A 27,048-nucleotide genomic window follows, 5' to 3' on the forward strand; every position below is an offset into this window, starting at 1 on the left:
TTCCAACGTCACACCAACGTCTCTTGGCTTCCAAGTGACTCACTATAAGAGAGCAAACCTGCGAGATGACTTGTGTCTGGTGTCCTCCTTCTCTCTGTGTCGTCTCTCTCTGTGTCGTTCTTCTTTCTCTCGACTTGCTCTGTGACGCTCATACCCTCTTTCCGCATACTCCCTGTATCTGTATCGTTCTTCGTCACTGAAATTGGAATAAAAACTTTTCATGACAACTGGACTAATTGAGTCTAAGCCAGAAGCCTCCATGTTGTTGTTATTAGCATCTTATACAGAATAGATGCAAAATACATTTGTTGAACTGAGGAAAATGATGCCATTCCCCAATTATTACTAGATCTAATATAAAACAATTACATGTTAAAGGTCCAATTTTGTTTTGTGCTTTCACAGTTATTTAGAAATTTTATGTAACAATGAGGGTTTTTTCCCCAAAAAACTGGGAGCAATAACAAATTTAAAATTTCATTGGCTTCATTTTCTTTTGTTCCTTTTAAAATTAAAAGCATGTTTGTATATCTTAGCTTTCCAACCAAAACTCTTATATTTTTAGAATCTCTGTGTGCCCAAGATTTTATAAGTAAAGATACCTGGCTCACAATGGCTACAAGTGGAAAGTAGATGAAAGTGCTTAAGTTCTTCAATCACATGAAGAATACATTCATCTCATGAAGAAGTATGTAAGCCTGAAGAACAGAAGGACATCAGAGCAGCTTCCACAATATCCACATACAATGCAGGCAGAACTGCTTGTGGACACACAGTCTGACATCCCAATTACTTAATACTCTGGGTACATGTGTGGCTGGGGACGGGCAGAGTCCCCTGGACGACAGCAAGTGCACACACCTCTGCTGCAGCTCCATTTCCTGACTTTAGATCGAACGGACTGGTGAAGCTAGGACTCATGGCTAGAGTTGGACGGTAGTCTCTTTTTTTTTTAACCTCTCTAGACTGGTCCTCTTTTTGCGTCTCTTCACTTACAGTCTTCCCTCCAGCTTTCTCTTAATCTTTCCAATCTTTTTTGGGTTGTTGTTCGCAGAGGTCAACACTTTCTACAACCTATTATCAGTAAACTCCCTTAGAATAAAAATATCTTCTAGAACACTACACACTAAAGGGCTCTGGTTTCTAGAAAGGTCTAATACAAATTATTAAATCAGTAACTTGCATGACGCATCGAGATGTTAAGGTATATGAGTAAAAGTAACAGGACACAATCAGTTAAAAGTATGAGCCACATGAAAGAAAAAGTCAACTTAATTATGGTCTCCTACCAAAAGTAATGATTCAGTAGTGCTACAACTAACGTCTCCTATTATTGACCAAGTTCTTCCTGCCTGAGATACAGTAAACATTTCAAAAACTTACTAAAAAAAGTATACTGTGTGTACCCACATGGATCCACATTTTCTGACCATAAACATATACTCTGTATTTGGACAGTGGAAGCATGGGGCCTGAAATGCAATGCTGCGCTGCATTAAGACGGGAAGTGCAGAACAGACCAAGGACCACATCCTGATCCTGCTACTGACTAAATGTGTGACCCAGGGTAAATTAGTTAACCTCCCTGGACCTGTTTTCTCATCTGTAAAACTGGCAAGTGTCATTTTCAAGGTTGTCGGAGAACTGGCACAACAGTGGGCCCTCAATAAATGGCAGCTAACATGCAGGCTCTCCCCATCTTCAGTCAATTCAGTGCTCAATTTTTTAGATGCAGAGCCTTTTTCATAAAAGTGACTGACTCTCTTATAATGTTTCTGAAGGGGAATAACCATGACAAACGATTATCATAAATAGTATCCTCCATAAAAATGAGGCCTTCTTTGTATTGGGTTTACATAAAAATAACTAAGGTCAATTATTGCAATTTGTCATTTGTAACCCTCTTTTCTCTCTCATCCTAACACCAACTCTTGTTAACTGTGAGGCCCCTAAGATTCTGAAGACAGCCACAGGATGTGGTGTCGGAAGATTCGGCCTCACACACAGAACATAATGAGGATCTGTCCTTCCGTCCCCTTCTCTGATAAGCAGCTGTGGCGCAAAGGTTTCTCTAGGCCTGGAAATCATTACAGCTCACTTCAAACACCCTAAAATGACCAGCCTTCTTTCGGGCCCACACTTAAGCAGCCTAAAAAACAGATGTTGAGACTGGTCTATAATTTTCAAAACAATGACCCTGTAATTTGTAAGATAACACACACTACATGCCTTATTTCAAAATGTCAGTCTTTAGGAAAAATGGCCCTTACTTTTATACTTCACTGGGGTTTTCCAGAGAACACTATTCCTGGGATAATCCAGAACAACACAAAATTCCTCCATCTTTTGCTGCTCTGTCCTTGAACTTTTAGTCAGATTTTGGTAAACACTGACTCCTGATGCCCTATAGCTTACCAATATGAAAATCAAATGTGGTTTAACTATTAATCGTTTTAAGTCTCCATAAAAACTGAGTAACATCTGTGCATGCGTGTATTTGAAAGTGAAGAATCAGAGAATTTAGCCTCAAATATTCTATAAATGTATTATTTACACAAAGAATTTATGAACTCTAGCAAAGCAATTCAATTTAGTCTTCTTACGTATCAAGTTTACATTCAGCACCTTGTGAACATGTACATTCTAGAAATAACGGCTATCTCAAATATATCCATTTGAATTACATTAGAAAAAATACAGCTTCTGGGGCGCCTGGGTGGCTCAGTCAGTTAAGCGTCCGACTTCAACTCAGGTCATGATCTCACGTTTTATGAGTTCGATCCCCACATCAGGCTCTGTGCTGACAGCTCAGAGCCTGGAGCCTGCTCCGGATTCTGTGTCTCCCTCTCTCTCTGCCCTCCTCCTGCTCATGCTCTCCCTCTCCCTCTCTCTCTCAAATAAACAAAAAATTTTTTTTAAAAAAAGGGAAACAATTCATTGCCTGAAAGTAATGCTCTTGAATGTAACAGAATTACGCACTATGTGGTCAAGGTTAACAGCACATATCCCATCGCACTATATTCATACTGAAACACAAAACCTACACACATACTTACTGTATCAACCTTTACTTATTTATACTTAATAAAATGTTATCAGCTCCTACAGTCACTATTAGGAGCTATAGGAAGGAAAAAGATGAATAAAAGATGAATAAATCCTATTGTTTCTTATGGCACTTTTTTTTAGGTAACGCTTAAAACTACTAACCCGTCCTAGTCCCCTTGACAACATTACATGCTTAAATCTGTAAGGATAGTGTGTGAGTATTTCTGTATCCTTAGCACATAGCTCTGTTCCTGGCATATAACAGGGATCAGAAAATGTCAGTTACATGAATGAATGAATCACCTCCACCCACCGATAAAGAAAGTGCATACAGAGTAATAAGAAAAATAAAAAGTAACAGAATTTTTTAACTAATTTCAAGACTAAAAAGGATTTTAAGTAATATCTCAACCACTTTTTTCAGTAGCCCATATAGCTCTCTACCGTTGTCTTAATTTCTTCACACATCCATTTCCTCATCTGCCAAGTCAAAATTTAGATTAGATAATCCCTAAGGACCTTTTTGGAGTAAGAAGTCTATAATTACATGATCACATCTAACAAAACAAATGCTGCCTGAATCAAGTATATGCTCACATCCTTAACTGATCTAGCAAAATCAGAAAACTGTCTATGTACATTTATCCCATCCATAAAAATAGCTGGTATAAAAAAAGTTATTTTGACTCATTTCATTCTATATTGTGATGGTACCAAGACTGTATATATATTTTTTAAATGTTTATTTTTGAGAGACAGAGTGTGTGTGTGCATGCATATGCAGGGGCACAGAAGGGGTGGAGGGACAGAGGATCTGAAGCGGGCTCTGTGCTGATGGTAGTTCCATGCAGGGCTTTAACTCTAAACTGTGAGATCATGACCTGTGCCAAAGTCGGATGCTTAACTGACTAAGCTGCCCAGGCACCCCACCAAGACTGATATTTTAACGAGATGCTAAAATTAATGCTTTCCTAATGATAAAGTTTGATTTTTCTTAATTTCAAAATCTGCCTAGCTAAAACAGAGTTTCACACAACAGCTTTCAGAACTGTCTTTACTATATTCATCTTCCTCCCCTGCAACGTATGGCATTTTATCATTGCATGTTAGGCATTAACTATACAAAGTGCTGAGAATACAGAAATGGAAGATGGTGGCCAACACCCTTAGAGAGGCTTGCTAAGAAAGACATGCTTTAAAGAAGATACGCTAAATACTTAGAGAGCAAGTGAAGGAAATAATTCCATTTTTTGGGGGGTTCAGAAAAGCTCACAGAAGACAGGAACAACATGAACGAGTATGGAACTATGGGGGATTTCCAAAATACCATCTAGTTCAGCATAGCTAAAACATGGGATATATTGGCTTGAGAGAGAACTGGGTGTTCTAAAGTGTAGGAAGGTGTACTGGCCTGGGACCTGTGGATCATTAGGAGAATTCTGAATTATTCTGTAGACCAGCACACGTGCCAGTACCACGTCAGCGTATGAATTCTTTCCAGTGGCACAAAACGTTCTGAGGCATCGACTGCCACCCACAACTTCCAGAAACTTTCCTAAACGTGAACTGCGTAATGATACATACCAGCGGGTAAAGCATCATGCCGCTTCTCCAATCTCTTCTCTCACAATCAACTTCCTAGCCCTTTACAAAAGGCATTCCTTTTACCAATTTTACTCTGATACATTGACTCAGGGTGCAAAAACAATCATGGCATTAAAAATACCTAATTTAAGGGGCTCCTGGGTGGTTCAGTCAAACATCCAACTTTGGCTCAGGTCATGATCTCACAATCCATGAGTTTGAGCCCTGCGTTGTGCTCTGTGCTGACAGCTCAGAGCCTGGAGCCTGCCTTGGATTCTCTGTCTCCCTCTCTCTGACCCTCCCCCATTCATGCTCTTTGTCTCAAAAATAAACATGAAAAAAAATTTTTTTTTTAGATATCTATTTTAAAATATTAATGTCAGATCTATTTTATTCAAGGAATAACAAAGCTTCTATAAGGCTTTCAGTCTTCCTATCTGACACATTTTTCTGTCAAGGATAAAATACAGAGTAAGAAATGGGAGTATTCTGTCTTCTGGGATGTCCTAACTTCAGATATACTGTATGTAAAGTAGTGTGGTGGAAGTCGTAAACAATTTTCCTTGACCCAGTTAAAACAACAAACAAACAAAATCCACTGAAGTCCCTCTGAAGAAAAGCAAATCAAAAGTGTTGAGGGGCAGCATCTTATACACATTTAAAGTGAACAAAAAAATGAAATCAGACTTCTTTTCTGATAAAAACTTGTGATTTGGCTGTCAGGACTGATGAGAGCTGTCTTTTACCAATTAAGTTATACGGTAGCTATTTTCCATAAATGGAATGAGGAAAAATTGCAACTCCAAGGTTTGCATGAAAATATTTAACAAAGTTTGTTTTAAAGGCTATCTGCAAAGATGTATTAAAATGAACAATTCTTTCTGAGCATATTAAGTTTAAAAAGATGCATCTGGGGCGCATAGGTGGCTCAGTTGGTTGGGCCTCCGACTTTGGCTCAGGCCATGATCTCGCAGTTTGTGAGTTCAAGCCCCGTGTGGGGGCTCTGTGCTGAGAGCTCAGAGCCTGGAGCCGTCTTCGGATTCCGTGTCTCCCTCTCTCTCTGCCCTTTTCCCACTCACACTCTGTCTGTCCGTCTCTCTCTCTCTCTCTTGAAATAAATAAACATTGAAAAAATTAAAAAAAAAAAGATGCATCTAAAAGTAACTTGAAACGAGTATAACTGGAAGTTTTTTGAGAAGTCTTAGTAAAGCCCTTTTGGTGTTCTTTCATAAATTCTAGTTTTCTCAGTTTAAATTCCTGAATGTACTGGGTTGAATTGTGTCTCCTCCCGCCCCCTGAAAAAGATGAGTTTGAGCCCTAACCCCTGTATCTGTGAATGTGACTATTTTTGGAAACAGGGTCTTTGCAGATGTAATTAAGTCAAGGTGAGGTCATACTGGATTTGGTTGCACCCCAATCCAATGACTGATATCCTTATAAACAGAGAGAAATTTGGACAGAGACACAGAAGGGAAGATGAGACATGAAGACAGAAACACAAACTGGGGTGACGCATCTCAGAACCAAAAACACCAAGGACTGCTAACAACCACCAGAAGTTACAAGAAATGGAACAGATCATTCCTCAGAGCCTATGAAAATGAGGAAGATAGGCTGGCACCTTGGTATCAGACCTGTAGCCTCCAGAACTGCAGAAAGGATACACTGTGGTTCTAGTCCACCAGTGTGTCGGACTTGGTAATGGCAGCCCAAGGAAACAGTTAACACTGAGTAACAAATACTTTCACAAACCAGGAGGTTTCCAGTTCTCTGCTTTCAAGAAAGTTGAATAGCTGATAGAGCCGACAGATCCTTAAAAATAATTTTGATGAGGGGCACCTGGGTGCCTGCTGACAGCTCAGAGCCTGGAGCCCGCTTCAGATTGTGTCTCCCTCTCTCTCTGCCCCTCCCCCGCTCGTGCTAGTGCTGTCTCTCTCTCTCTCTCTCAAAAATAAACATTAAAAAAAATAATAATAGTTTTGATGACAGGTTACCTATGTAAATCTGGCATATCACTGAATCTACAGGTGCTCAATTAATTAAATGATAGAGCCACAACAAAATTCCATCAATTCTCATTTAAGTATTTTATGTGAACAAGGCTTATATATATATATATATATATATACACATATATATATGTGTATATATATATACACATATATATATGTATATATATATACATATATATATGTGTATATATATATATATATACACACACATATATATATATATAAAACTTTTTTTAGAAGAAACATAATTAATGGAAAAGTCTGTTTTTTCCTAGCCACAGTAATATTCACTCATGAATACATATACTTAATTGGGGATGGGCGGAAGTCCTCCATACTATTAAGGGATGTAGTTCCACTAAATTATTTTCAAAGGTTGCTCTATCTATATATATTTAAATAAGTAATAATTAAAATGAGGGGAAAATTTTTTTAAATACTTAATCTTACAGTCATAAATTTTTTAGACATTTAAACTTACCATAGGTATGCTGCAAGAAAAATGGATAGAATGATCCATTTTTAAAAACTTATTCAAGAATAAAAATATTTTACAGAGGAATAAAATTCTTTGGGGAAAGTTGCTCAGAAATAAGAATTCAAACAGAGAAATGTGAAATTTCCAACTGTTAAAAGAGAGTCTGTTACATGCATTTTTACAAAATATGATGACGAGGTTTAGCAAATCACTATAATGCTCTTAACCCACTGGGTATGTTTAAAATTTGAGTGATTTTATTTTGAAATTGTAATGTTTATAATATACTGGAAATTATCTCTTGCCAACTATTTAAACTTAAGATAAAAATCTTAGATGAAAAGATAAAAATATTTTCAAATTCCTTTAAGGAAGAAGTAAACAAATTGAAGATTATTGTTTTGCATAATGGAAAGCATCTAGGAATTTAAAAAGCCTTAATGCTTTTCATTGGTTATACTAACTACTCTTAAAGCAATCCTTTCCCAAGTGAATTAGATTTTCCATCCTTGCACCAAATATAAATTCTAAAGTGTACATGAAATACATGTGTACGAATTCCTGCATGTTCAACTAACCTGTTAAAAACACTTGGTGTAGGACTGTGATCACGCTCCCGCTCTCTCTCTCTGGTGCGCTCTCTTTCTCTGTCTCGATCACGGTCTCGCTCCCGGTCTCGGTCTCTGTCTCTATCTCGGTCTTTCTCTCTTCTTGCATAATAGTCCCACTGCTTGCTGGTATCCACAAGACTAGGCCATGAAGGAGCAGAACCAGGAAGGTGGGGAAAGGCAACTAAAGAAAAAGACAGAAACAATTCAAAACAAAAGTTATGGCACTTAAACAAATGAGACAGACAAAACTCTACTGAAAAACAAGACAAAACTCCCACCAAAAATGTTTCATCTATAGATTATAATGGAAACCTAGGTTATAAATAGAAAAGAGAAATAATGCATGGTAAGTACCCATAGTTTGAGGTAACATACAGAAACAAACCTTAAAGCCCTAACATACAAAGACAGGAACCAGAATTAGATACACCACAAACTTTCCAATACTAAAAACATAAACCAGACATCTTCAAAGTGTTGAGAGAAAGTAATGGTCAACCTAGAAAGATATCCTAAACAAAATTAAATCTCAAGAATAAGAATAAAACAAAGACATTCACAGATTCAAAAATGAGCAAAAGTGGGGGCGCCTGGGTGGCTCAGTCGATTAAGCGGCTGACACTTGATTGCGGCCTAGGTCATGATCTCATGTTTCACTGAGTTTGAACCCAGCATCAAGCTCTGCACTCCCAGCACGGAGCCGGCTTCGGATCCTCTGTCTTCCTCACTGCCCTTTCCCCTTCGCACGCATGCTCTCTCCCTCTCAAAAGTGAATACACGTTAAAAAAATTTTTTTTTTAAATGAGAAGTTTTAACAGACTTCACCAAAAGAACTTCTATGAAATATATACATAATACATTCCAAAAGTATCCACTAAAATAATAGAAACAAAATGTATAATTTCAAAACACTACAAAAAAATAGAATTTAAAAAAATATCTGAAAAACTCAGTTCAAAAAGACCTGGAAAGGATGAGGGTTAGAGAAGACAAGTTTGATCAGTTCAATAATCACAGTAATTCAAGAGACTGAATTCACCAGTTAAACGAAAGAGTTTGATTAGTACTTTGAAAAACTCTGAAAACAAAAAAACAAAACCTCTAATATTCTGAACATAAAGGACATGAAAACAACAAAATGGTTGAAAGCAGAAAGATGGGAGGAACAGGAAAATACCAATCCCCCTAATCTCTGTAGCTCTTCAGAAAAGGCTAGATTAACAACAAAGCAGACTCACAAAGAAGGATTACCTGGACAGAAAGGGCCACGAAAAGGGAATAGACGATGCATCTCACCAAGAGACAGAACTAAACTTCCAGCTGGCTAACAAACAAGCTTAAATTTTTAGAGAGTAAAATAGCTTGAATATATAGAAATAAAAAAATCCACCTTGATCATGGAAGATTAACATAACTGCTCTCAATTACTGCCAGTATAAGCAGACAAAACAATTTCACTACAGATAATAGAAGATTTGAGCAAAACACTGTTAACAGGCTTGATTTAATGAATATAACAGAATACTGCCCAAAACAGCTAAATAATAATCATTCTTCTCAAGCACATATGAAACACTTATAAAAGTACATTATGTACTTTCATAAGTAAAATAGACAACCTAATCTCTATACATTTCAAATTAAAGACACATTTCCGAAAATGCAGGGGTAAAAAAAAATAAATTTTAAATCATTTAGGAACTGAACATAAAAATATGACATCAAAAGTATAGGGATGCAAACTGTTCTGGAGAGAAATTTAATCTTAAAAAACATTAGATGCATTAGAAAAGATGGAAGGCTAAAGCTTAAGAACTTAGACACAAACAGAATAATCATACAAAAAGGAGATAATAAAGATAAAGTAGAATAGAAAAGAACCATAGAATAAGAAAAAAAAAACTGAAAGGTGGTTTTTGAAGACTAGACAAAACATAACAATATTCTGACAAGATTAAGAAAAAAAGAGGCCACATAATCAAAACCAAAAAAAAACCACAATTACAGATGTTACAGAGATTAAGAATACAGAGGATATACTTTATACCTATGCATTTAAAAACTTAGCTGAAATGGACTAATTTCAAATGATCAATCAATAATTTACCAAAACGTGACTCAAGAATGGAAAGAAATCTTCACTGCTCCCCTATGAAAGACATTGATCAGTAACTTGAAACCTTCCCAAGAGACTAGATCATTTTTACAGTTGAGTTTTACTAATTTATAAGGTACAGACCATTCTAATATATAAACTTCAAAGAATAGAAAAAAAAGATTATTCTCTAACTTATCCCACGTGGCTTGTTAATACCCAAACCAGTTAAAGACAATACAAATAAAGAAAAATTATAGGCTAATCTTACATATGAACATAGATGTCAAAATCCTAAATCAATCAATGTTTATTATTATTTTGTTAAAGATAACTAATCATGACCATGTTAGGTTTATCTTAGCAAATAAACAGTGACTTGATGTTAGAAAAATTTAGAAATTTACCACATTAGCAGATTAGAGAAGAAAAACGGTATGGTTATCTCAGAAAGCATTTGATTAAAACTCAAAATCCATTCAGTTTAAAGGCTCTTGAAAACTTTCCTTGATCTGATATAGGACTCCATCAAAAACCAAATAGCAAAAAAAGCCTGGTAGTAAAAATGTAAAAGCATTTTCCTTAAAAATAAAGGGGGGGGGGGCTTATAAGACAAGAACTCCACTTTCAGTACTCCAACATTATAAAGAGATGCTGGTCAGAACAGTTAAGAACCCTCCCACAAAACAAACAAACAAACAAAAAACAGGGAGGGAAGCAAGAATCTGAAAAGTAACAAAATCATTATCTGCAGATATGTATTACAGGCTAAAAAGCCTTGATAGACAAATTATACTGAGTTCAACAGATAACTGGCTACAAGATCAATATACCTATTGATTACTATATACATACTATATGTATAAATAGAACAAATACCAATCCTAAATACAAGCAAATACAAAACAGGAAGTTCGAATGAATATATCACTTAAAACAACAAAAACATTAGATACCAATGACTAAATCTAACGAAAGACGTGCAAAAATTGTGTAAAGATAATTATAGCACTTGATTGAAATACATTAAAGAACATCTCCATAAATGAAGAGAGTCCTTGTTCATTGATGGACTCAATGCTGTAAAATACAAATTCCACACAAAATGATCTAAGCATCAATGTAATTCCAATCTAGTTTAGAAACAGCAAGGACTCTGGAGCCAGGCTGCCTGGTTTCAGCTCCTGATTCTGCCACTTACTCTGTGGTACCAGGGAAACCACTTAATCTGGCTGTTCTTCAATTACTTCATCCATAAATGGGAATAGTAACAGTACACCTGCTTTAAAAGCTGTCAGGACTACATGAGTTAACAGCGTTTTGTCTAAAGTAAGCATAATATAAAAGTCACTAATCTAAATCTCAAAACAGTCGTTCATGGAACTTCCAAAGCTGATTTCAGAATGGATATGTAAGAGCAATGGCACCAGAATACTTCTGAAACAGAATGAGTAGGTAGATTTTGCTGAACCAGATAGGAGATTTACTATAAAACTCAGTAATTAAGCTAATGTGGCATTATTAGCAAAGGAGAGTTAGTCAAGTCTAAGAAGCCATGAAACAGATTCAAGCGTACATGGAAACCTGATGGATGGGACATTATAAATCCCTCAAGGGGGATAAACTATTCAACAAATAACACTGGGACAATTATATCATTACCTTATAACACAGGCAAAAATGAACACCAGATGGCTTAAGGACATACATGAAAAACAAAATCTGAAAACATTTTTGGGGAAAAAAACCTTGCGATGGAGAAAGTCACAGTTCAAATGTGAATCCAATTATATTTTTTTAAGTTTATTTATTTTGAGACCGAGCAAGTACAAGCAGGGTAGGGACCGAGAGAGAGGGGAGAGAGAGAATCCCAAGCAGGCCCCACACTGTCAGTGCAGAGCCTGATGCGGTGCTTGAACCCACGAACTGTGAGATCATGACCTGAGCTGAAACCAAGAGTTGGATGCTTAACCGACGGAAACCACCCAGGCACCCCAAATAGGAACCCAATTAAAATGTAGTATGATTTTACAGTTGATGAAGTCTAAGAAAAAAAAAGGTAATTTCTATTTGCCATTGGAACTTTCTCCTTTGCAGGGATTGAGTATTATCATTATCTCTATACAATATTTATATAGTCCTAATAATGTAAATATGGTTTATTGTTTAGCTTTCAGAATAAAAAATTTGTCAGGGCACAGATAGTTTGGGTTATAGGACAGAATATAAATGTTCCTAAGCAGAAGTATGGCTGACCAAAGCTGGCAGGCGAAGGGGGAAGAAGAGGTGAAGACCTGGAAATTTGCCTGGCGATAGGCACTTGATAGTACATGAAACCAAGGACATGTAGATAACAGAAAGAGGTACAAAAGTAGTCATAACTTCACTGGTGGGGAAAAGAGAGGGGTAGTGATGGTAAGTGAGCAAAATACACATCTATCATAAGAGGATGATAACAGATGGTATCTATAGTTATATAAATCAAGAAATAGAGTGATAAGCTTATATACAAATGCTATGCAGACCATCAGAAGAACTAAAAAGCATCAAAAATGCTGGTCTCTGCAGTTCTTTGATATTTCTCCAAAATACTTTTTAACTGGGTCTTACTTTATAAGCACAATATATTTAAGTTTATTCATTTTGAGAGAGAGTGTGTGTGAATGTGCATGAGCAGGGGAGGGGAGGAGGGAAGGGGGGGAGAGAAAGAGAGAGAGGGAGAGAAAAACAGAGAGAGAGAGAGAGAGAGAGAGAGAGAGACAGACAATCCCAAGCAGGCTCTGTGCTTTTACCGCACAGCCTGACATGGGGCTCAATCCCATGAACCATGAGATCATGACCTGAGCCAAAATTAAGAGTCAGACGCTCAATCGACTGAGCCACCCAGGTGCCATGGGCACATTCTTAATATATTAATATGCACATCAAGAAAAATTAGTAAGCAGTGTTTGAGGATAAATTACAAAATCCTAAAATAAATTAACAAAGGTAAAACAGAATTACCAGCACAGAGGAAGATGTATTATCATCTTCATTCCAAAGCTTTGTTTGATTAGGATGAAGAAAACTCCTTTCTTCTCATTAATTTTTGCAATGTGCTTTATAACTGTTATTACTAAAGAAGTCCTTCATATTTTAAAAAAATGCTTCTGAGAGAGGTGTTGGGGTTGGAAAGAGTGAAAAGAAAACTCTTGCTAATATACTGATTAAAAATTTGCATATATTACTTTGAGAAAAAGCTAAATGCTTAATAAATACTAAATAATGAAATCTTCCACAAGGAAACTGTATAGGTAACCTCAAGAATGAAGTCTTACTCCTTCTGATATGGGCCAGTCCTCATGTTTATGTGTATGGAAACAAATATACAAGGAATCTCACGAAAAAGAAAAGGACAAGTGCCTTAAAAAAAGGTAAAAATAAAATTTTAAATAATTAAACAAGTAATGGGTGCCAAGGCCTTACATATTATGGGCATTGTGCTGAGCCCTTTATGCTCAAACTTCATTTTACAGAGGAGGAAAAGGATTTAGGTTATTTAAGTTATCCCAAGTAACAAGGATAAGACAGATGCAGGACCCACCCCCAGGCTAACTGCAGGGCCTGTGCTTTAACAATCAAGCTACCCGGCCTCAAAGTGCAGAAGAGAGAGAACTCGGAGCTTGCTGGAGATGGTGGGGATTATCATAAAAATCACAGCTAATATTTGAGGGTTTATTAAATGGTAGGACGAAGGTGCTTTAATGTAGTCTCACTAAGTTTAATAGCTGAAGATCTATGAAAGTCACACAAATAATGAGAGGGAAAAGTAAGACTCCAACCTAAGGAGCAGGACTTCCTGGGAGCCCAGCAAGAACTAATAAACACACCAACAAACCAATAAAAGGCTGTATAATCACTAAAACAAGTCAACAGAAACAACCACCTTTTGATGTGAATAAAGGGCATACATGTAGTCTGGACAAGGTGGGTCTGAAGGACAGTACAACACCCCGATACAGATACCTACCTGGTAAATGGATGTAGATGACTGACACTTGACCTACTACCAAGATTTATAACTTGTACTGTGCAAATGCCTTTGGGGGATTTCAATGTTCTCCATCCCCAGTGGTACTACCTGAATACAAGACACCATCATTTCTTCCCCGGATTATTCCAGTAGTTCCTTGTTCCCCAAATCAAGCAGCATTTTTGCCATTCCTCCTTCCATCCACCCTACAAATCCACAATTTCCTCACAGTAAGTAGCCAACATGGACCTTTTTCAAATGTAAGTCTAGCAATTTCATAGCTCACCATAGAACTAAATGGCTCCTCACAGCCTTCTGAATAAGGTTGAAAATCTATACAGCATGGCTATCACACCTTGCACAACCTCCTGTCTCCTCTCTAAACATTCATCATGCAATCTCTACACTCCAGCCACACCAGACTTCTTTCAGTTCATGCCTACCAGGTTCTCTCTCACCCCTATGCCTCTGAACATGATTTCAATCTCAAATAACATTATCTCCCTCTCCACCCCTTCTGGAGTGGGAGACCCCCTCCACTATGCTCCCATGACACCTTCTTCTGTCACCTGGCTGTTCCTCACCAGGCTATAAATTTGATAAGGGTTTATAGCTTACTGTATCCCTAAAATTAGTGCAGTGCATAGCACTTTTAAAATAAATGAATGGATGATCAAGAGATCTAAGCAGAAGGAGGTATCAGAAGCCCCTAGAATGGATTACTTTGTAAAGAGTGAACAGGAAAGAAGACCTAGCCAAATGATCTAGAAGAAAAAAACAGGGGAGGAGGAGAACAAGGTTAGCTGGATGACCTGAAGCAAGAAACAAAAAGATTATGAACGAAATTTGAGACAATTTGCTGACAAATCCTAAATCCTTTTAGGAAAAGGCAAGGTACAAATATCCATGCTGTCACCATTTACTAATTTTTAAGAGTACAGTTGATAAAAAATGAAAATTCTTCTGTAAAGTAACCTAGAATGTAAGACATAGTTATTCCTTTAGTTAATATTTTTTAATTGCTCTATAAGATAGTACTTTAAACCATAGAAGTATGTTTTTATTGCTTTAAAAATATTTAAATACTGGTTCAGACTGAATCTGGGCAGCTAAAAATAATACTTACCATTGCCATATGGAAAAGCACGTGCAGAACGACTATCGTAACCAGAGGAATGTCCACTGTTGAAGAAAAATGTATTTTTATGTGTTGCAAATAAGTTCTAAATTTTAACGGTTTGGTGCAAATGCAAAACATCAAGGCTGAATTATGTCTTTCATTTAACTACCATATAATGATAAACCTTAATTCTGTAATTTAACTTTATAATACAAAAACAGACTTTTAACCTGAAAACATATTAAACCTAATACCCACTTGTAAAAAAATATAGCTTCCTAGTACTTTTAATGTGAACACAATCAATTCAGCTTGATTCCCAAGATAAGAGAAAACTTTGAGACTAACGGAGTACTTGAGACTTTGCTAAAATTTAATCTTAAAAAAAGAAAACAACAGGTTTTGGGGGCACCTGGGTGGCTCAGTCGGTTAAGTATCCGACTTCAGCCCAGGTCATGATCTCACAGTTTGTGAGTTCGAGCCCCGCGTTGGGCTCTGTGCTGACAGCTTGGAGCCTGGAGCCTGCTTCAGATTCTATGTCTCCCTCTCTTTCTGCCCCTCCCCAGCTCATGCTCGCACTCTGTCTCTGTCAAAAATAAATAAACTTAAACAACAGGTTTTAGGGCGCCTGAGTGGCTCAGTTGATTAAGCGTCTGTCTCTTGATTTCAGCTCAGGCCACTGTCTCAAGGTTCATGAGACTGAGTCCTGCAACAGTCTCCATGCTGAACCTGCTTCAGATTCTCTCTCCCCCTCTCTCTCTGCCCCTTCCCCACTTGTACTCTCTCTCAAATAAATAAAACTAAAAAAAAAAAGGGGGGGGGTTTAATGATTCAGAAATTCAGCCCCACTGACAGGATAAACAAATAATACTTTTTAACATTTATTGATTGAGAAAAATATTTAACAAGGATGTAATAAAATTAAATCCTTATATTCTCACAATTAAGACTGGGCTTTATCATTTCCTTTTTGAAAACTATGCGTGGTTTGATGCTATTTATGTAAAGTTCTCACAATTTTTCTATTAATGGAATTTGGATCATTTTTCAGAAATACACTATTTTCATCAAATTTACTTGGTACTTTAGAGGAACTAGTAATGGCTACCATTTTTTATTGATTTCTATCTGCCAAGAATTGTGCTGATTGTTCTATTCACTTGCTGTTTTAATTTTCACAACTCTATCTAAACACCATTTGGTAAAAGGGGAAACAGTCTCAAAGAATAGTTATGAACCTTGCCTAGCAGCACAAAACTAGGGAATTCTGAAGCCAAACTCTGAGCCAGATCGGAGACTTCCAAAACCTATATTGTTCAACACCATATTGCCATCTATGTAAATAAATGGCATCTCTGTAAAGAGGTAAATACTCTCTAGTACAGTACTTCTAGTGCTGCAGGGCATAAAAAATAAGGCTACTGCCATGTAGAATGGATCCAATCTTCCTTTGTGAAAGCTGAGTTACTGCAGGCTCATAAAGAATAGGGCAGCTTTTATTATGGTCCGCATTAAGAACTGTCCTTAATCATAAAACAGACGTGCATTATTCATGATTACTAGTCATCTGTAGACACCACAAAAATGACTACAGCCACGTTTTTACCAATCTAGGAATTTCTTTCATCAGTGTGTCATAAATCAAACCAAGATATTTCAAAATACTATCATTTGGTTTTCTCTGTGCTGTGTTGTTACGGGACTATAGGTCCAACGTCTTACATAAAAGTAGCTAACCCAGATCCAGACTCAGGCACTACTTCATGTTTACAAAATTAAATCTCTGAAAATATCACCAAGATACGTATGTGACTTTTCTGTCAAAAGTCTACAAATGATAACAAAGTTTTATACTATCCATACTGATTTACCTTTCTATTGTTGGGATAAGAGATGGAGGTGGAGCGCCTGGTGGAGGAGGAAAACCTGAAACATTCAATCATAAGATAAAAAAAGTTAATAGAATGTCCATTCAATGTCAAGTATGAAACAAAGTTGCTGCGTATCACTAAATTTCTCTGGGGACATAACGTGCTTCTCTATGTTATAATGGACAGAAAAAATGAAGCTTAAACTTATAAACAGATTTTTTGAGCAAGAAAACTTTAAATGAACAGTCTGGTCTAATACACAGAGCACAAACTGGGAGTCAGGACACCCGGTCATATTTTCAGCACCACACACAGCCCATTTTGTGAGTATGAGAAAGTTAATCTCAATGCCTTACCTTATCCATATATAAACAGTAGTAGTGTTGCCACCAGATATGTTATACTTGAAATACTTTTGAAGAAAAGCAAATAAAATAGCATTTACCTCTTTCAAAAAATATTTTGTTTTAGATGTATAGAAATTTCCTTAAAATTATAATTTTTAAATAAAATCTTACCAGTAAATATATAAATGCTTAAGGCTGAGAACATCCATCATAAAATATGTTTTAGATAGCACAACCCTGAAGAACTATTTTACAAAGAAGGGCACATAATATAGTTTCTGGATTAGTTTGGAAGGAAAATAATTTGTATCTTTATATCATGAGGTCTGCATTCTCAGTAATTCATAATACCTAAATGAAATACCACAGAATATGGCTAAAAGGGACCTTAACAGTTAATCTACTCTGCACTTGCAAGTTCAGATGGTCAATAAAGCATCCCAACAAAAGACTTTAAGATTCTACAACTTATGATACCAATTCCTTCCAAGTTCTAACAACCCTCACTGTCAGGGAATGATCTAAATTACGTGACTTACATCTCTCACACTACAATTCATATGCTGTCCTGAATGACAACAAGAAGCAATCCATCGTCATATACTCTCTATCACCCTCTACATATTTGAAAACACTTCCACTAAGCCTCCTTCTTCAGTCATTGATGTAAAAATGAATCCCAGTTCTCTTAACCCTTCTCAAAGTCCATTTAAATCCATTTTCGGCCCTGCTGCAAGTTGTTTCAAATTCACCATGCTCATCTTCACTGCACCCAGTGTCAGGATCTGTAACTTCTCTATTAAACATCTCAGAACTGTGAAGTTTAGCAATTAATGGGAGGAAAAAGCCTATCTTATACACCCTTTCAACCACATTTCTTTTGAAACTAGACACACCAATGGCTCCTTTAGATGACTTTTCCTGATAAGCCTTTTTCAGCCACATTGATATACAATCAGTGACTCACTATCCCACAACTACATATGCATACTATCCTCTGCTACCTAAACTTCCATGATTTCTGTTTATCAAGGTCATTGTGAATCCAGACCCACCCTTCCAAGCAATGTCATCTCTTCTTTTTTATATTCCTTGGCCTTTAATACTGAACTCAGTAAAACACTTGCTATCACATTTGCATCACACTCCAAAAAAATATTTTTAAAAAGGCAACACTGACAAAGTATCAAAAAACGACCCTTGGTCCCATACAAACTATTGATCACACCATTACAACAATCAACACTTTAATGACCACCCTAAGAACAACCATCTGACCAGTTGTCAATCTACCTAATTGTATGGTTCAGAACGTATTTTCTCACGATACTGAGTTATGCCAGCAGGGTAAAAAAATCAGAAACCATGAAAAAGTCAAGATAAATGATCCTTCTCTTCTCTTTGCAGTTGCTTTAGCATATAAAAAATTCATTGGTCTGAAAAAACTTTTTCATACAAATATTTTTTTATATCCCATACTGTTTTCTTCAACAAATTGATATGGTGAGAATTTTCTCAGACTCTCTATTTCTACAAAAAGTGGGTAAGACAGGTATAAGAAAACTAAATATCTTAATCAAAACTGGAATGAAGCAAAGGCAGAGCTGAAAATAGGACCTTGAAATCCCAATAGCCTATTCCATAGTCTAACCACATCGACACTGTCCCTCCTGGAACTATAAGCTTGAAATTTCATGTTTATTAACAATGATGGAGAAAACATGAAAAAAGTTTTACCTGGAGGTGGTACAGTTATTGGAATACCTAAAAAACAAGTGATGAAATTTAATATAGTAATTGGATTTTATAACCTGTTATGTATTTATGCCATCACCAAAAAAAAAAAACCTTTGAAATAAACCCCTCGCCTCATTTTCCTGGCTTATTCACTCAAAAGCAGCATTCTGTTTTCTTGCAGAGGACCAACAATTCCAGTATAACATCCGACTTCCTGATGAAACCCCAGTCTAACAACTTGGTAACAAGATTTCCCCCACTAGGTGTAATCACAAAGTTAGACATCAGTTAAAAAAGCACACTTGTGCATTTTTTGTGCACAAACATCAAACTCCATGAAATTAACACTAAGTTTGATAATCAACATCTGATCTTGTTATTTTAATAGAAAAATTGATCAACAGGCTCTTTAATACTGTACTTAATACGAGATAACTCTGAAGATGATGAATATTCACTTTAGTAAAGCTTTGTGGAACCTTCAAATGTTGCTGTGGATTGTTTTACTGCTGTTGACAGGATTGGGGAAAGGTTATTATTTCCTTTGATATGTGGGAGTAGAAAAGGGGGATATAGCCAATTCCTATAGATGTGTGTGTGTGTGTGTGTGTGCGCGCGCGCGCGTATATATAGATATATGCGCGCGCGCGTGTATATATAGATATATACACGCGCACACGCACACACACCCCCAGGGCACATTAAGATAAATGTGAACAATTTACTTCTATAGGAGTCAGTATATACTAATCTGAATGACTCTCATTCATTTGCACATTATAAACTTTAAGAAATAAACTATGCATAAATAAACATTCCTAATTTACACTGGTCAAATGTGCCCTTAAATCCTAATGTAAAACTTATGTGGCATACAAATTCTATTTTTTGTATGAAGATAATGACATTTCTAATTAGGAAAATAGAAAAATTTTTCATGAAAAATTTTATACCATAATTTCAACAGTCAGAATGGTTTACTAAATCCTATCTTAAAAACTGCATCAAAATTTGTCCAAAGGGGGGGGGGGTGTCAAATTCATTAATTAAATGCATGGGGAAAAATAATGAAAACAATCACTTTCAAATGTTTTCTTGTCAATGGAAACATCTGCTAATAATTTAAATTTTTTCTGCACATGTTTTACCAGAATGAGAGGTTTATATAAAAAAAAAATCTAAAGGTAGCCAGAGGCCTTAAAATGGAGAATGAAGCACCTGATTTAACTGCCCACACAATACAAGGATATGCTAAACTTACAAAACCAACAAGACTGAAAAAGATATATAAAAGACATGTAAGCCGTTATGTTTCGAAAATTGTTAGACCTCCAAATGTCTACTAACTTCATCTACACCTCATGGCAATTCTGGTCCATCCTGAAGTTACCTTGCTGCTTCCTACATTACTAACAGAATCCAGCAAACAATACAAGCCAGCAGAGTCCCAGACACCGTACTAAATGGGAAAAGTAAGAAAGGCAGAGCATATTAAGTGTTCTCAATATCCATTATTACCTGATTTTCTTTAGAACAGTATGAAGTCTTCAGAGCACTGTTTAACTTCACTATGTGGCCTAGTTTTTACATTTAACTACATGATTGCTTTCTTAGGGGTACAGTAGTCCCTCCTCAGCTATGCTTTCCAGTCTCAGCCACAGTCAACCACGTCTGGAAGCAGGTGATTCTCATTCTGACATACTGTCTGAAGGTCAATGGTAGCCTAATGCTATGTATGTCACAGTGCCTATGCCATTCACCTCACTTCATCTCATGACACAGGCATTTTATCATCTCACATCATCACGAGAAAGGTAAGCACAATACAGTAAGATATTTTGAGAGGGAGAGATCACATTCAAATAGCATTTTACAGTATATTATTACAACTGTTCTACTTTATTATTGTTGTTAATCTCTTGCTGTGTCTAATTTCTATATTAAGCTTTATCACAGGCATGTAAAAGTGGGGAAAAAACACCAAAGATATAGGGTTCAGTACTATCTACCATTTCAGGTACTCACTGGGGGTCCTGGAATATATCCCTTGCAGATAAGGGGACGGCTACTGTATAAGACAAAGAAAAAAACTGTATGCCAACTAGGCAAAGAACTCTGTAATCCTTCTAAACTACTTAAATGGATACATGAGCAACATGCATCACTTTGGCTAACACTCACTACAATGTACTAAAATGTGAATTCATGCAAAATAACTAAGAAATTACTAGTCAGCCCTCTCAAAATTTAGAATTTGAAAACATCAAAGTTGTCAAATTTTCACAAAACATAAAGATAAAAGTTATAAACAAATTATTAATTATGCTATGAAGGTTGTTAAAATTAATCTTTTTTTCTAATGTTTGAGAGAGAGGGGCGCCTGGGTGGCTCAGTCGGTTAAGCATCTGACTTCAGCTCAGGTCGTGATCTCACAGTCCGTGAGTTCGAGCCCTGCGTCAGGCTCTGTGCTAACAGCTCAGAGCCTGGAGCCTGCTTCAGATTCTGTGTCTTCCTCTCTCTCTTCCCTTCCCCTGCTCGTGCTCTGTCTCTGTCTGTCTCAAAAATAAAAACATTAAAAAAATCGAATATTTGAGAGAGAGAGAAAAAACACGAGTGGGGGAGGGGCAGCGAGAGAGGGGGACAGAGGATCCTAAGCAGGCTCTGCATTGACAGCAGCGAGCCCAATGTGGGGCTCAAACTCATGAACTGTGAGATCATGACCTGAACCAAAATGGGACTCTCAACCGACTGAGCCACTCAGGTGCCCCAAATTACAATCTGCTTTTAATTTTAATCTTTCTATAATAGTATCATAGGGTGGGCTTTTAAACAATCAAATGTAAAGAATTAAGAACAAAAAGAAAAATCATGCCATATCTATATATAGATATAGATACAGATATACGTCTTTCTAGTCAATATCTACTCATCACAATGTTAGTATGAGAACCAGAAAAGGCCCTTGTGAGACCTCTAAGATATTTCAATGCAAATCTTTATTGGTTAATGTTTACCGAACCAGAACCACAAGGTTGATAAAACACAATACAAATCAATTCTTTGGTGTTATCAGATATATTTTCAAAATGCAACTACAAAAGTTTAATATGTGATATAATGTTAGGTCAATAGAATTCTCATATAAAAATCACTATTTAGTATTTGACTTTTGATAACAAGAGAAACAGTAAAGAAAGAGATAAATGGCCTCCAAAATTACTGTCCTCATCTTCAACACTCCCACCTTCCTGGCTACACACACACTACCTAAGTAACAGATATGAATTACATAGGCAAGTATTGTGTTTTACTGTTTCCTTTAACTGTAAAATGAGTATGAAAAAAGTTTATTATTTCCCTGGAAAGCCTCGCATAACAGTAATAAAAGTAAGATTTCTAGTACTGTAGGCCAAAGCTTTTAGAAAACTAATATTCAAGTTCTAATAGGACTGAGTAGATTAGGTTTTGAAACTTTAGTGACCACCAGAAAAACCTGGAGAGTTTGTTAAAACACAGATTGTTGGGTCTTGCCCCTAGGATTTCAGATTCAGTAGGTCTGCGGTATGGCCAGAGAATTTGCATTCCTATCAAGGAAATGATGATGATGCTGAGCAGAGACCATACTCAGTGCATCAGATCCTAAACTTCTCTATGGATTGCTGCTCAACAGCTCAATATTCAATACACATGAAATAAATTCCATTCCAAATTTTTATGAAACAGAACATGTGACACTTTGAAGTAAAATAATATAGCTGTAGGACAGCCTATACGATCTAGCATCCTCAAAAGAAAGAGAATCGGATATAAGTTTTCCTGTAACGCGTGCGTACTCTTCCATGTAAAGCATGGGGATGGGGATCCTGAAATCCTATTTGGGAAGTGAAGAAATTGAGACAAAGAAATAGAAAAGCAGCAGCCCTGTGATACTTATTTAAAGGAATTTACTATATTTTTAGTATTCGCACAAAATTAATAGAGGCTCTGTACTCAACAACAATAACAATGAAAACTGTGTATGAACTCATTCTCGATGTAGCCCATCATTATTTTTCTAAGGCAGAAAAAAGTTACATGCTAGATAGCCTGACATGGCTTCTAATGATCCCTGCCTCTTGCTGATTTACGCCTTTGTATACATTTGGTATTCATACCCTCCCCTGGGCGTGGACTAAATAATGACTTATTTCTACAAAAAAAGATCTAGCAAAAATGACAGGATGTCACTTCTGTGTCTAGGTTAAAAAAGACAATGACTTCTATTTTGCCGGTATCCTCTACTGTCTTCTCAACATTCATGCTTTCATGAACCAAGCTGCAACATAGGAAATGAAATGAATCTTGATTTCAACAAAGAGGTGACTGATCTTGAAAGAGTAATTTCTCAGTCAAGCCTTTGAGATGACCATCTCGAAGTCTGTGGCAGACTCTGAAGCAGAGACCCAGCTAAGCTGTCCCCACTCCTAACCCACAATAACTATTTAATAATAAATGTATGTTGTTTGAAGCCACTACTTTCTGAAGTGACTTGCTACTCTGCAACAGCTAACCAATATGTATAACTACCTATCATTTCTCTATTAAGTTCAAGTGAAAGAAAAAAAAAAAAAAAAGCACGGCAGAATTATGCAAATTAGGCTTCCAAGTTCCCACCAACTTCTAAATTTCATTGGCACTATTATGTTACAAACAGATAAATTTGATCACTTTCCTTAACACTCACTGATTTCTACTTCTAAGTCATCAAGCTTGTAAGTAAATTCTGCACAAAGAAACTGAGTACCTAGAGTCAAGGTTTATAAAAATTTTTAAATATTACCTTCCACACTACATGCTTTTCTATGCATGAGTATTTTTAAGATTATATATACACACAAATTGTCTACCATCTATCCTGTAAGAAAAGAAACAGATGTAGAATACCATACAACTATTTAACGATTAAAGTAAAACGTTCATTACAGGGTGCAAAAAAGGATGGAGTAATGTTTTTAAAAATTTGTTAAAAGGTGCTATGGTCACAAAACTTAAAGCAACAAAGTTATCAGTCTACGCCATACCTAAAAGGTAAACAAGACAATTTTATGTTAAGTATAAAGTGAACTATTTTATCCTTATTAGGAATACTTAATCCTCTAATTTATAAAATAATCTAAAGCCTACTGAACACAGAAATCCTACATTAGACAAATAAAAATATTTCTGAATAGAAATGTCAGTATTTTTACAAAGGAACTGGTCTCTATAAGCTCCAATATAATCACAAAATGATTGGAAGAGTGGCACAAACAAAAGGCAAATATTAAACCATGATTAAATTCTATAAAATGTAGCATCCACAGTACATTCAAAACGTAACTATTATAAAGGGAACACCCATGAGAAAAAAGGACATTCAAAAATCATCATTGTAGAGAAGGTTTTAATATCCATGAAGCTTACATTTAAATTAATTGTGCCAGTAATGTTCAAATGAAAAATAATTACAGATAATTAGCATTATTCCCTATTTTTAGTTCACTGAAAATATTAATCGGCTGTTGGGGGTTTTCTAATATAAAAAAAAAACTTAAGAGAAAATGAGTACAGTTCTCAAAAACTTCAAGGAATATATTATTAAAGGTACTTCTGGAAAAATTATTTTGGGCAAGCGGCGTCAGTTAATAGGCAGATTTACTGTATAAGACCAAAAATCTTACAGAACTATAAAAATTAGTCTAATAAACATCATATTCATAAAACAGCTTCTCAAAATTGTACCTTCTCAAGGGTACAGATAATATTCACCCAGTATAGGCCATGCTTTTGCCAAAGCAGCAATTCTTCAAGTGTTATCTGGAGATTCCCAGGGGTCTCTACCCTTCTAAGGAATCTGCAAGGTCAAAACTACTCTCATAAAAATACTAAGACGTTATTTGCCATTTTCATGCTCATTCTCTTACAAGTGTCCAATAAAGTTTTCTAGAGGCTACACAATGTGTGAAACCACAGAAAGATTTAAGGCAGAAACAAACAGAAGAATTCAGCTTTTTTCTATTAAGCCACACAGTAATATTTGCAAAAGTATAGAATAAGGCCACTCTTTGCACTAAATGGTTTGTTTTGAAAAAAGTATTTTTCATACAAATGTTGTCTGAATGCTAATATGTAATAGAGTTACTAAGAATATTTTTTAAATAATATTTCTCAGTTTTAATTTCTCATACAAAAAAACAGATAAACCATGCATAAATAAAAGCTCTTTGCGGGGCCGTATTAAGTTTAAGAGCCACTGTGCTGGAACCAGACTGCTAACAGAAAGCTAATCCAAAATGTAGACCTCAGAAGAAATGCAGCAAGACTCCAGAGGTGAGCTGCCTTTCTCCCTAATTCCCTGTATCATGGCTAACCCAAAATCAAGATATTTAAGGAATTCACACAACTTTTAAGTTCATATAATTCACGGTACTATGTGACTAGTGATACACTAAGGTACTTGACCACAGTCTTTCGGAATGAATTTAGGAAACCCTTCTTAACTGCAGAACCCTATGCGTTTTCAAATCTAGATTAACAGGTAAACCTTATATACAATTTTAAAAGCAGGGATGATTTTTCTCTGTGGTCTGAACTAGTTGGACTACAGTATTTCAGTAAAGCAAAAAGTCTTTTTCAACTTAACAGAATTCTACTCCTGAGAGTTTTAATTGTTCTGAAGACTTACAGAACCATAGTCACATGAGCCTTAATTTTGATTAATGTAACAAGAAATGAGTTAAAATGAATCTGCCTTCTTTCAATAAACTCTGTTTTCAAAAATGAAGATAACATAGGATGACACTAAAGTTAATCAACATTTAAAATTTTAAATTAAAAGTCTACAATAAAATGTAATATAGTTTGAACATAGTTTAAAAAAATAGTTTACAAACATTAATTAAATTATTTTAAAAACAAGATAAGCCAGACACAGGACAAATAATGTATGATTTCACTTACATAAAGTACCTACAGTAGACAAATTCATAGAGAAAGAAATAAAGAGAGGCTACCAGGAGCTGGGGTAGGAGGTAAGAGTTATTGTCTACTGAGTACAGTTTTGTTATCAATAATGAAGAAGTTTTAGGTATAGACAGTAGCGATGGTTACACAACACAGTGTATTTAATGCCAGTGAACCATGCACTTATAAATGGTTAGAATAATAAAAACTATGTACATTTTACCACAATAAAAAGTACCATAAAAATCAACTGTACTATATAGCATCAATCCTTCCAATGTTACAATTTTTCTTCCAATAAACAAGTACATCACAAGTTTATATTCACTAGACTTAACACAAATCAGGAAACACAAAACAGCAAAACCTCAGTTAACTAGATTTACAAAAAAAAAAATCTGGTTCCTCAACCTCCCTAACTTCTCTATCCACAAATACATATGCATGCACTTCAACATGAGGGAAATACAAAAAAAAAAAAAAAAAGAAAGAAAAAAGAAAATAATAATAAAAATTTTAAAAAAAGCTTTTCAAAGACATGATATTGAGATAAATACACACAATGCCATATATAATACAGTTTTCTTGACACAGGTCATGATTCATTTCAACACAGGTAACAAAACAGGCTTTCAAGCAAAACTGCCTACTGGTTCTGCTATTTTCTTTTCTTTTTTTTTTTTTTAATTTTTTTTTAATGTTTATTTATTTTTGGGAGAGACAGAGACAGAATGCGAGTGGGTTAGGGGCAGAGAGAGAGGAAGACACAGAATCCGAAGCAGGCTCCAGGCTCCATGCTGTCAGCACAGAGCCCAACACGGGGCTTGAACCCACGAGCTGTGAGATCATGACCTGAGCCAAAGTCGGTCGCTCAACCGACTGAGCCAACCAGGTACCCCTGGTTCTGCTATTTTCTAGGTACTACTTAAATGCCTTAAACCCCAGTTTCCTCTTCAATAAAATTAGAATAATATCTACTTCAGATGTTGTCAAGAATCATATAGAGTTAATACATGAAATGTGCTCAGAAAAGTGCCATCAATAGTAAGTAAGCATTCAAGAAATATTAGCTATTATTAGCTATTACAAGTGACCCTTAAACAACATGGGTTTGAACTGCACAGGTGCACTTACATGTGGATTTTTTTATAG

At 36.0% G+C, this 27,048-nt stretch overlaps 1 protein-coding gene across 18 annotated transcripts in view; it reads right to left on the reverse strand.

Annotated features, from left to right (window-relative positions):
• FIP1L1 (factor interacting with PAPOLA and CPSF1) overlaps positions 1-27,048 on the reverse strand; it is an 81,377-nt gene that overhangs the window by 3,886 nt on the left and 50,443 nt on the right. For 10 of the 18 annotated variants that reach the window (XM_030313863.2, XM_032592985.1, XM_030313861.1 and 7 more), the window contains 5 exons: positions 18,916-18,942; positions 16,832-16,886; positions 14,967-15,022; positions 7,701-7,914; positions 59-196 (listed from right to left, as the gene is read on the reverse strand). In XM_030313863.2, the coding sequence (XP_030169723.1) occupies positions 59-196; positions 7,701-7,914; positions 14,967-15,022; positions 16,832-16,886; positions 18,916-18,942 (490 nt within the window). The remainder of the gene's footprint in view (positions 1-58; positions 197-7,700; positions 7,915-14,966; positions 15,023-16,831; positions 16,887-18,915; positions 18,943-27,048) is intronic. The other 8 variants (XM_032592987.1, XM_032592986.1, XM_032592982.1 and 5 more) reach the window with 1 other exon arrangement.

Source organism: Lynx canadensis, chromosome B1 (genome assembly GCF_007474595.2).
Source record: "Lynx canadensis isolate LIC74 chromosome B1, mLynCan4.pri.v2, whole genome shotgun sequence".
Classification (NCBI taxonomy): domain Eukaryota; kingdom Metazoa; phylum Chordata; class Mammalia; order Carnivora; family Felidae; genus Lynx; species Lynx canadensis.